This window comes from Nycticebus coucang, chromosome 14 (assembly GCF_027406575.1).
Source record: "Nycticebus coucang isolate mNycCou1 chromosome 14, mNycCou1.pri, whole genome shotgun sequence".
NCBI lineage: Eukaryota > Metazoa > Chordata > Mammalia > Primates > Lorisidae > Nycticebus > Nycticebus coucang.
The window spans coordinates 47,252,097-47,264,428 of record NC_069793.1 but is presented as its reverse complement, the minus strand read 5'-3'; the positions used below and the strand labels follow the sequence as shown (position 1 = coordinate 47,264,428).

The 12,332-nt window shown below is 38.2% G+C and overlaps 1 protein-coding gene across 4 annotated transcripts in view; it reads right to left on the bottom strand.

Moving 5' to 3' along the window:
- PIK3C2A (phosphatidylinositol-4-phosphate 3-kinase catalytic subunit type 2 alpha) overlaps window positions 1-12,332 on the bottom strand; it is a 124,367-nt gene that overhangs the window by 70,298 nt on the left and 41,737 nt on the right. For all 4 annotated transcript variants that reach the window (XM_053562333.1, XM_053562335.1, XM_053562332.1 and 1 more), the window contains exons 3-4: window positions 7,509-7,612; window positions 470-627 (exon numbers count right to left, since the gene is read on the bottom strand). In XM_053562333.1, coding sequence (XP_053418308.1) covers window positions 470-627; window positions 7,509-7,612 — 262 coding nt within the window. The remainder of the gene's footprint in view (window positions 1-469; window positions 628-7,508; window positions 7,613-12,332) is intronic.

Genomic DNA, 12,332 nt, shown 5'->3' with positions numbered 1-12,332 from the left:
AATAAATACACAGTAGTAAAAACTATAACAAAGAATTTCCTACACACTTTGGGGATGTATCTCTAGGAGGATGCCCACACCAAGTTCGAAAGGGAGAATAAAAACCAAAGGAGACTTATTTTCTCCTTAGAGGAAACTCGAATGTTATTTGGAATTTCAATTTCATCAACAGTTCTTCATAAAGGAACATTTTTGCCATAAAAAGAAAAAAAAAGTAAAAAAGATTATAATTAGCTTTTCTGTCCAATGTTTGTTGGTCATATCCACGAGCTACTAATTAACAAGTTACTCAGCACTTCTCAGAGAAATGGGTACTTTACAAAAAGGTAACTTGTTTCCACACTAGTTTTAACCAGAAAACTATCCATATGAATGCCAAAAGGACACCTAAGATAACAAATTTGGTTTACTAAAAGAATGATAATAATGGTATTTTAAACATTTCCCTCTAACAAACCTATAAACCTACCATCACATGTAAAAGTAACTGGTAGTTGAAATCCTTCAATTTCAATGGAGACCTTCACACTAGCTGTTTCTCCACATATGTTTCTTTGCACTGTGACTGGACTTAACAAATAGCCTCGGTTTGTGCAGTGATTGGTATGTGGAAATTTGGTCTTCAATCTGTTCACAAAAAAGAAGAAATTGAATTCTTGTTTAAAAAGCTGCATTTGAGAGCTCTGAACATGAACCAAACCATTTACATGTTTACAGCCACTCAATTCTACGTCTTGTACAACTCAAAAGCAGCTTGTAAGAACTGCAATGAATGAACCCCTGTCAAAACTCCAAACACCAGCATTGCCCTTTTAAATAAAAGGAACTCAAGGAAAATGAAGAAATTAACTACTGCCAGGATATCTTTGGTAACACTACCAACATTATTCAAGCACACATTGGATAAACAGCATTAAATGAGGTTCTCTGCTTCAGGTTCTTTTGCTACACAGTACAGTTAGACAAAATGGTACATTTTAAATGAATTACTGATAATATATATAAGATAGCCCTGAAACTGTAATGGTCAGAGTGAAAACGAATTTTTTTTCCTTAAGGACCTTTTGCTACAAATATTGTTTTTGGTTGCTAGACAATGAAAAAAGAACACAGCCAGGGGTTTTTACAGGGCCATCCAATGTCTTTATTCCCCCAGTGTGATTTCTAAAACCCAGGGAATTAGAAATAGTGCACACAAAAGCATTCACGGGAGCAACATTAATATGATGTATGGCTCATTTTCAGTCAGCACTGTTGTTATTAGATGACACAGGGGAATTTGATGAATTCTTTATACTTGTGAGCTTCCTTTAACTGACTTTTTTCTAGAGGTTGGAATACAGGTGCCAGTCCTCCCATCTGCCCCACCCCCTTTATTTTTTGGAGAAAGAGTCTCTCTCTGTCACCCTGGGTAGAGTGCTGTGGTGTTGTTGCTCATAGCAACCTCAAAATCTTGGGCTCAAGTGATTCCTTAGCCTCCTGAGTAGCTGAGACTACAGATGTCTGCCACAAAGCCCAGCTAGTTTTTCTACTTTTAGTAGAGATGGGATCTCACTCTTGCACAGGCTGGTCTTGAACTCCTGTACTAAGGGAAGCCGCCCTTCTCGACCTCCACGAGGGCTGGTTTAGAGGCGTGCGCCCCCGCGCCTGCCCGTCCATCTGCTTTTCACAGGGCTATGGATGGAATGAATGCTGGAAGTATTATCTGTTTGCTTCTGTAGAGATTAAAATAATCAAGTCATAGAAGTAGAATAATTTGAATTGACAGGAAGAAAGGTTCTGGAGAGGCAGCAAATGTAATAATTATTGCACTGCCACCAGTACCAGATTACCTTAGTCTAAATCCTGATTTTACTACTTGCTAGCTGTATGACCTTAGGTAAGTTATTGAGTCTCCTTGTTTCAGTTACTTCTGTAAACTGAGGATAATAATACTATGTACCTCACAGAGTTGTGAGAATTACATAAAATACAAAGCACTGAGCAGGGCGCAGTGCTCACGCCTGTAATCCCAAGGCAGAGATGGGTGGATTGCCTGAATTCACAGGTTCGAGACCAGCATGAGCCAGAGTGAGACCCAGCCTCTAAAAACAGCTGGGTGTTGTGATTAGGTACCTGTAGTCCCAGCTACATGGCAGGCTGAGGGAAGAAAATCACTTGAGCCCAAGAGTTTGAGGTTCTTTGAGCTAAGACACCATGACAACATTCAGCTATTTTTAGAGACCGGGTCTTGGCTTTTGCTCAGGCTGGTCTCAAACCTGTTAGCTCAAGCAATGCACCCACCTCTCCCAGAGTGCTAGGATTACAGGGATGAGCCACTGCACCCACCCCAGCACTGTCATCTTAAGTGACACAATGAATCCAATATTATTAAAAACAAGAAAAATAGGAAAGGAAAAGTAATACAATAAACTTAAATTTATACTAAACTGCACCTTTACATGTGGACACATTATCTTTAGATATTTGATTACTCCCAAGCTAACCCCTCTGCAACATAATGGCAAGACCTTCGTGGAACCTAGCCCGAGATTCTCATTATTTCTCATATACTTAGTATTCTTATGTTTTCTATAGTTTATGAAATGGACATTGCTTTAGTTTGGATATGCATCTCCACTAAATTACATATTGAAATTTGGTGCTCAGTGTTATAGGTGGGGCCTAATGGGAGGTATTTGGGTCATGGGGGCAGATCCCTCATTAACGCTGGTGCGTTATCACTCCTAGTCCTGAGTGAATTCTCTATTTGTTTCCATAAGAGCAGCTGTTGGTTAAAAAGAGCCATGACATCTCCCTGGCCTTGTTTCCTCTCTCACCAGATGAACTCTGTACACACCCTTTGCCTTACAACGTAAGTGGAAGCAGCCTGAAGTTTTCACTAGATGCCCAATCTACCAGCCAGCAGAATCATGAACCAAATAAACCTTTCTTCTTTATAAATTACCCGGTCTTAGGTATTCCTTTATAACAGTGGTTCTTAACTTGTGGGTTGCGACCCACAGGAACTGTATTACAGGGTTGCGGCATTAGGAAGGTTGAAAACCACGGCTTTACAGCAACACAAGCAGAATAAGACAAATGCTTATGGGTGGCGCCTGTGGCTCAAGGAGTAGGGCGCCGGTCCCATATGCCGGAGGTGGCGGGTTCAAACCTAGCCCGGGCCAAAAGCCACAAAAAAAAAAAAAGAAAAGAAACGATCAAAGACAAATGCTTATATCAAGTCATGAAATTAACTAATCTGTGATATGGTAGAGGATTTTGTCTGTATCTAAGCAAGCCTTCAATTTCCAGAAATCTTTTTCTTTTTTTTACACAGAGTGAATGTCAAGCTGTTGCCCTGGGTAGATGCTGTGGCATCATAGCTCACAGCAACCTCCAACTCTTGGGCTCAAGCAATCCTCTTGCCTCAGTTTTTCTATTTTTAGTAGAGTTGGGGTCTTGCTGTTGCTCAGGTTGGTCTCAAACTGGTGAACTCAAGCTATCCACCAGCTTTGGCCTCCTAGAGTGCTAGGATTACAGGCATGAGCTACCGTGCCCAGCGAGAAATCTTTAAGGATAAAATCTTAGAAGCTCAGAAAACAAGAATTTTTTAGAAAAAAATTCCAGTGATGAAAGTTACATTTAATGAGCTTAGCTTTGTGGGTGTTGAAGGGGGGGTTCTTCATTTCCCTTCTTCAAATCAGTTCTTTCTTTTACATAACAATGTGAATGCTGTTTTATTTTTTTTTGTCACTGAATGTCACTGAACTTACACCCTTAAAAACAGTTAACCAAATTAAAAAAAAAAAAAAAAAAACTAAAAAAGTTAACCACATACACACAATCTTTTCTGTACTCTCTTGATACTGTGGAAGACATACCATGTCCAGAAAATGCAGCAATTCCTTTGTTTTTCTGTGAAGCTGATGATTTCTCCTGTTCTCATGATTTATTTTATAAAAATTAAAAAATAAACCCAAACACCTAAAATATAACGGATTCCTTACAGTTGGGCCTTTTGGTTTTATTTTGTTTGTAACTTTTTAAACATACAAAATCAAATTATTAAAATAACTGCTGTTTTAATAAATTATTCACTTTAAATATAATAGACCAAGTAAAGTACTGTTATGGACACTCAAAGCTACACATTGCCACTTGATGTTCTAAAGTACCTATAAAAAAAAAGTATTTTTTTTTCCAATTCTAAATTTTCATTTGGTCTAAAATTTCCATTTTCCTATCACACCCAAAAAAGGTTTTTTTATTTAATGGTGCTCCACGGTTCAGGGAATTTAATACCTGTATTCATAAACTAAAAACTTTTATGGTTTATTTTCCTACTGTGTGCTCAATCAAGCTAAAACTCTGTTACAGTTAGCCAAATTGGGCAAAGTCAGAAGATAAGGATAAGAGATAAGATAAAAACAAAGGGGTAAGAGGTTCTAATTGAATTAACACCTTAACATTACTTTAGAGGGAAGTATAGTCAGCATTGTTTAGAATAAAATTAACTAAATGCAGGGCAGCACCTGTGGCTCAGTGGGTTACATTTAATGGCACCAGCCCCATATGCTGAGGGAGGTGGGTTTGAACCCGGTGCCGGCCAAACTGCAACCAAAAAAAAAGAAAGAAAGAAAGAAAAAAATTCACTAAATTCAGAGATGAAGTCCTTGAAAATATTTAGAAAGTCCTTGGGGACAAGATTCTATTATAGGACATGAATGTTAGATCTAAGCTATATATGAAGGAAAGAGACTAGAAAGCTATACAGGAAGACAGGTATACAGTATGGTTTCTCATCTTATCCTAAAGGATCACAAATGAAGTAGCAATAACTTCTACTGCTATTTAACTTTTGACTGAACTTTGTCTGGGACTATAACTAGTAGAGATAGAAAGCTTTGTAAATTATGATTAGCATGAAAGGAAAGAAAACAAGAAATAAAAACCAAAAAATGCAATAATAATGAAAAACATCCTGAATCAATGTACTCAGAACCTTAAAATGAAAGAGATCCTTGAGATCAGCAGTCTAGCTCTTTAATTTCACAAACAACAAAAACCCAAAGCCTACAACTGGCACTAAACTAAAAAGTCTGTTGTCTAGTAATCTTCACTGTAAACAAACATCATTCTGATGGTCTGACATAAATTGCACTGCTGAATTTAAACGATTAAATGAATAATTTTAAAAAGTAAAGAAATGGCTTAATTAACAGTATAACTTCCCATTTTAAAAATCCACTGCAAAAATGAGCATCCTGGAAAAAAGAGCCACTAATTTCTCCAAAGGCTATCTCCTGACCCCAATCTCCATGACCACAGGGGATAAGAGAAGTCCCCAGAAAGTGGCGTCAAAAATACTTCCACTTCTTTCTGCTCTGATAAGTATTTGTTGCAATGATAGTCTCCTAATGAAAACAAAATCACAAAAAGAACTCATTCTCTCTTTAGTCCATTTGAGGTTTCATATTACATAAGCCTGAGAGAGAGAGAATAAAAAAATCATTTTAATTTAGTGGCTGAGTTTGTATAAATAATTCTAAGATTCAAATGAGAAAAAAAGCAGGTGGCAGCAAACCTAATTTCTCAACCTGCAAAGCTTAAATGCAGTAGTTACTTGATGCAGGCTAACAGGAAATATGCAGGGCTTGTTTGGGGAAAAAACTAAAAAAATTACAGATTATTTCCAAAGCATTAAGGTAACAGATTATTTCAAACCATTAAACACACATAGGTAATAGTACAAACACATAGGTAATTTATAATATGCGCAATTTGTACATTAAGTCATCTACATGTCCCTTCCATTTTAAATTCTCCTGAAAAATATATGCTAAAAAATACAGTTAAGGAATAACTGGCTAAAAAGAAAAAGTAGCTCTTACTGATATTTTTCTTCCCCCTAAGGTATTCTGAAAGAAATGCTGGTTAAAAAATAATCCAAAGACAGAGTTTTAATACAACATTACCAATGGTCCAGAAAATCTGAGTTAAATATTAATAAGTATTTTAACATTGAAATGATGTATATACTCAAAAATGATCTGGGAACCCCAAACCCCACTATATTTAAAGCATACTATACCCACGGAGGAAAATGCTGGATTCAGATTAAATCTCCCAGTGATGATCTACTTTACCTTCTTTAGATAACAGAGCTCATCCTCCCAGCCACAAAGCTTACTGTTCTATTCTTGCCTTCTCTGAAAGTTTACCACGTGGCTGGCTAAAAGGACTTCTTTCCCTCTCTGCTAAAGAGACCTTCAGGAATGTGAAGTCCTAATTATCAGTGGCTTTGTTCCCTGTCTTCTAAAGCCTCACCTACAGTAGAAGAAAACACAGGAAGACAAGCAAGGAAAGAAAAGTGAGGAATGAGGAAAGGAAAAGGAATGGGCAAGGAAAGTTGAAGGGAGGAGGGGATTTAAAGAATGAATTCCTGGATCTTGCTGTTATCGAACTCTACCCCATCCTTCCTCTCTCCGCTATATGAGTTTGAGAGCCAGTATGTGGCATTTCTTGATTTAATTTTAAGATGAGTTTCTATCACTTATAACAGAAGTGTTGACAAATACAGCGACATGATGGAAAGAAAACACACTTAACCAGAGGCAAAGGAAATCTGGCCCTGTTATTGACTAGCTAAGTAAACTTTGTTAGCTTACTTCTCTGAGTCTCAGTTTCCTCATCTGCAGTGAATATATTTAAGATTGAGAGACTATTTTATAAATGCATTTTTCTAATCTTCAAAAATTATATTTACTCTTCTAATCTTGCTTGCTAAATAAGTAGTACAGTATTTTGAATGCTTGAAAATGTATGTCAAAATTAAGTCTCTCGGGCGGCGCCTGTGGCTCAAGGAGTAGGGCGCCGGTCCCATATGCCGGAGGTGGCAGGTTCAAACCCAGCCCCCGCCAAAAACCACAAAAAAAAAAAAAAAATTAAGTCTCTCTAGGGTGGCACCTGTGGCTCAGTGGGTAGGGTGTCAGCCCCATATACCAAGGGTGGTGGGTTCGAACCTGGCCCTGACCAAACTGCAACAAAAAAAATAGCCGGGCATTGTGGCAGGCTTCTGTAATCCCAGCTACTTGGGAGTCTGAGGCAAGAAAATCGCCAAAGCCCAGGAGTTGGAAGTTGCTGTGAGCTGTGATGCCACAGCACTCTACCGAGAGCAATAAAGTGAGACCCTGTCTCTAAAAAAAAATTTTTTTTAATAAATAAAATTAAGTCTCTCTAAAACAAAAATAGGCATTTTGTAAGTGTGCCAAATCTTACATGTAAGCCATATTTTCTTCAGTCTGACCTCAGTTTTCTCTTCTAAGTATTCAGAACCCTCACAGGGAAGGATTGTTCAACTGTACTTTGTGTTAATGTGCCCATTAACCATTTGACTTAAAATTTTAGTCACTAGAATAATTATAATTTTTGAAACATTAGCATTATTAGCACTTAACTCATTTTCCAAGTTAATAGTTTAAGTGAACATTTAAAGAATCCATAATTTATAAAGAAAAATTCCTTACTTTGTAATAGATAGACAAAAAGCTGCCACCTCCTCGTTCTGTACATCGATTTCCTGTAGAAAAGAACTTCCAGTTGGCAAACTACTGGTCCCACCGGGGTCTTTCTGTAATTAAAAAAGTGTTTTTATTTTAAAAGTGAACTTTTTTATTTTTTGAGACAGAGTCTTAAGCTATTGCCCTGGGTAGAGTGCCATGGTGTCCTCATAGCTCACAGCAACCTCAAACTCCCAGGCTCAAGCGATCCTATTGCCTCAGTTTTTCTATTTAGTAGAGATGGAGTCTCACTCTTGCTCAGCCTGGTCTACAACCTCTGAGCTCAAGCAGTCCACCCTCCTCGGCCTCCCAGAATGCTAGGATTACAGGTGTGAACCACCATGCCTGGCCCTATAATATCTATTGTTAAAAGTGAAAGATCCGGGGTGGTGCCTGTGGCTCAGTGAGTAGGGCACCGGCCCCATATGCTGAGGGTGGAGGGTTCAGGCCCAGCCCCGGCCAAACTGCAACAACAACAACAACAAAAAAATAGCCGGGCGTTGTGGCAGGCGCCTGTGGTCCCAGCTGCTTGGGAGGCTGAGGCAAGAGAATCGCGTAGGCCCAAGAGTTAGATAGAGGTTGCTGTGAGCCGTGTGACGCCACGGCACTCTACCCAAGGGCGGTATCTCTAAAAAAAAAAAAGTGAAAGATCTCCCAAAATGATACACAGCAGCACAGCACAAACACATTTTACTGAAAATATAGTATGTACAAAGCTATGGAAGTAAATAAATCATTATCAGTGACAAAGTTTTAAATTATGGATATCTCTTTGTAAAAGTAATGCCAACTAAACCTTATTTTAAGTTCACTGGTTTTACTTGCTCAAAAGTAGAAAAGGGTTAGTATTTGTCAGTAAGAATGTAATGCTAAAGACCTTTCCATTCAAAATATTCCTGAAGGCTCAGCGCCCATAGCTTAGTGGGTAGGGTGCCGGCCGCATACACCAAGGCTAGTGGTTCGAACCTGGCCCAGGCCTGCTAAACAACAATGACAACTTCAACAACCACAAAAAAATAGCTGGGCATTGTGGCGGGTGCCTGTAGTCCCAGCTACTTGGGAGGCTGAGGCAAGAGAATCACTTTAGCTGGAGAGTTAGAGGTTGCTATGAGCTGTGATGGAACAGCACCCTACCGAGGGTGACATAGTGAGACTCTTGTATCAAAAAAAAAAAGAAAAAAAAAATGTTCAAAACATTGCTGAAATGAACACTTCAGGAAGTTAACAGCCAAATTAAATTAAACAATTTCCCTGTTTAAAGTAAATGAAGAGATAAGCCCATTTGGAATTCCTCTAATAAACTAGGAATTCTATATATTCAACTTAAGCCCCCAAATTCCAAGAAAGCACCTGGTAAGGGAATGACTTTTAGGAATGAGTGGGCATCTTCTATGATAAAAAACTTACACAAACACATCCTGACTGTCCATCAAAAGTTAAGTTTATGTCTGGTCAAAATTTGTTTGCAACATTTAAGGAGATCAATTCCCTCTAAGCATAGCCAAACAGCAGAGCCCACTTAGAGGAGTTTTAACATACTATGTAAAAATACCTGATCTGGCACAAATTTCAAATGTATTTACAATACAAATTTCAAATAATACCTAATTTGGCATTTTAAATTTCTGCCAAATCAGGCACGAAGTCAGGTATTTTTACATAGCATACATTTACATTTTAAATAATTTGAAATTTGTGCCAAATCAGGTATTTTTACAGTATGTCAAAACTCTTCTAAAAATCTGGGCTGTTCTCAGTGACTCACACCTACAATCCCATCACTTAGAAGGCCAAGGCAGGAAGACTGCTAAGGCCAGGAATTCAAGGTTGTAGTGAGCTATGATTTTTTCATCATTACACTCCAGCTTGGGCAATAAAGCAAGACCCCATGCCTGCAAAATGTTTTTACATTGGCCATGTGTGGTGGAGTGGGCCTGTAGTCCCAGCTATTTGGAGGTTGAGGTAAGAGGATCAATCATTTGAACCCAGGAATTCTGAGGACGCAATGAGCTATGATTGTCTCACTGTACTCCAACCTGAGCAAAAAAGCAAGATCCTGTTTATAAAAAAAAATTTTTAATTGAGAGTGGGCCAGGAAGAGTGGCACATGCTTGTGATCCCAGCACTTTAGGAGGCTGAGGCAGAAGGATCACTTGAATCCAAGAGTTACCCTGTTTCCTCGAAAATAAGACATCCTCCGAAAATAAGCCTACTTACAGGAAAGATAAGACGTCCCCTGAAAATAAGACATAGCACATCTTTGGGAGCACACCTTAAAATAAGATACTGTCTTATTTTGGGGGAAACAGGGTAGAAGCTAGCCTGGCATACAGTGAGACCTCATTTCTAAAAAAAAAAAAAAAAAAAAAAGGATTAAAATATTAAAAAAAAATTTAGGGCCAGGCATGGTGGCTCATGCCTGTAATCCTAGCACTCTGGGAGGCCTGAGCTCACAGCTTTGAGACCAGCTTGAGCAAGAACAGACTTTGTCTCTAAAAATAGCCAGCATTGTGGTGGATGCCTGTAGTCCCAGCTACTCAGGGCTGAGGCAAGAGAATCAATTGCTTGAGCCCAAGAGTCTGAGGTTGCTGTGAGCTATTATCTACCAATGGTGACAAAGTGAGGCTATCTTAAAAAAAAACCTGTTTTATTTTTTTAAAGGTCTATCAACTCTGTAACCAAAGATCTAACTCAGGGGTCCTCAAACTGCGGCCTGCAGGCCATATGAGGCGGTGTAATTGTATTTGTTCCCATTTTGTTTTTTTACTTCAAAATAAGATATGTGCAGTGTGCATAGGAATTTGCTCTTTTTTTTTTTTTTAAACTATAGTCTGGCCCTCCAACGGTCTAAGGGACAGTGAATTGGCCCCTTGTTTTAAAAGTTTGAGGATGCCTGATCTAATTAAAACAAATAACAAGTCCTATGAAAGATCCTAGTACAGTTAAATATCCACTTCCATTTGCACTTAGCATTATGTCTTCAATCCTCTGAAGCCTAAAACTCTGGGGCTCTTGCTTTCTTTTTTGAGATATGAGTCAAGACCAATCTCTATTAAGTTAAAAATACAATACAGAATGTACACTTCTTCCCCAAACCAACAGAAAAAGTTCTTAATTCAAAGGGAAAATGTCTTCACAGTTTCTGTCTGTACTTGTGTTTCACCACAGAGCTTAATACTGTGGAATGAGGAACTATTCTTGAAGCCACTCATTTTTACTAAAAAAAGGACACTTCAGTGATTTTCTTAATGTCTTATATTGCTGAAGCTTTCTCTTAAATTGTTAAGAAAGTTTGCTCTTGTTTGAACTAATGCTACTTCCACACTATACTAACATCAAATCACATAGTTACCAAACACATAGCAATTTCTGTTACAGAACAAGCACTGTAGCAAACAGACCACAGTGCTCTAAAGAATGGGATTTGATATTTTCTAGCAAATCCTCCAGCTGATACTCAAAATTTGCCACAATCTAATCCAATCTTATTTCCCAGAACTTTCCAAAAGATGTTTATGTTCCAGTTTGTTTGAATCATATCCTGTTCCTGTAAAACACAAATCAAGCTATTCTGCCTCTGAACCTTTTCTCTTTGTCTGAAATGTCTTCCTCTTAAACTGCCCTCACAACATGTGTCAAAAATCTATTAATTTTTTAAGACCCAATTGAATGCCACTTCACCTGCCCTTTATGATTACTCAGTATGAAGCAATTCTTCCCCCCAAAACTTCAAAGTGTTTAGTCTGAACCAAAAATCATATCATCACATCTTGCTTTGTATTTGTCCTAATGCGAAAGCTTGAGAAAAACAGAATTTTGTTGAATTCTGTGTTTTTGTAGAACTTTGTTTCCCATTTAGAAGGTACTCAATCATCAGTTCAATTTCTTGAATCGTTTGCTCCTTTTTTTTTTTTTTTTTTTTTGTAGAGACAGAGTCTCACTGTACCGCCCTTGGTAGAGTGCCGTGGCGTCACACGGCTCACAGCAACCTCTAACTCTTGGGCTTACGCGATTCTCTGGCCTCAGCCTCCCGAGCAGCTGGGACTACAGGCGCCCGCCACAACGCCCGGCTATTTTTTTGTTGCAGTTTTGGCCAGGGCTGGGCTTGAACCCGCCACCCTCGGCATATGGGGCCGGCGCCCTACCCGCTGAGCCATAGGCGCCGCCCTCGTTTGCTCCTTTTAAAAAGTTAAAATTCACTTACATAAAGCCAATGAGTTTGCCATGGAAATCACATAAAATTTAAAGAATGTAAGACATTACATATCATAGTTTTTTCAATAACTTCCTAAAAAGAGTAGAAATAACTTTCATTAGTATTTGATTCTATAAAATAAACTTTTGTAATTATTAGTATTATTTTAAAAATAATATCCAGCAATTACTGAGCATTTACTATGTGTCAGGCTCTATAGTAACAAACTAACAGGCTCCATTAATTTATATTTATTTATCAAAAAGCTAAGTATTAGATAGGTATTATTATTATATGGGAGTCATTTTACAGATGAAAAAAGTGAGGCAAAGAGAAGTTAATTGACTCACACAAGATCATCAGCTAATATGGGCAGAGTTAAAATTTTAACCCAGGCAGCCTCGCTTCACTGTCTCATGCTTAATCACTTGTCAATCAGATTATCTCTCAAAAAAAAGACTCCTTAAAAACACAATGTAAAAAACAACACTGTGACCTTTGTGGAAACAATGTTGTAGAAAACCTGAAGTTTTGCTTGCCCCATCAATTACCTTTGCATGATGAACGCTGTTCTTCATGTTTTACCTATTTTAAAA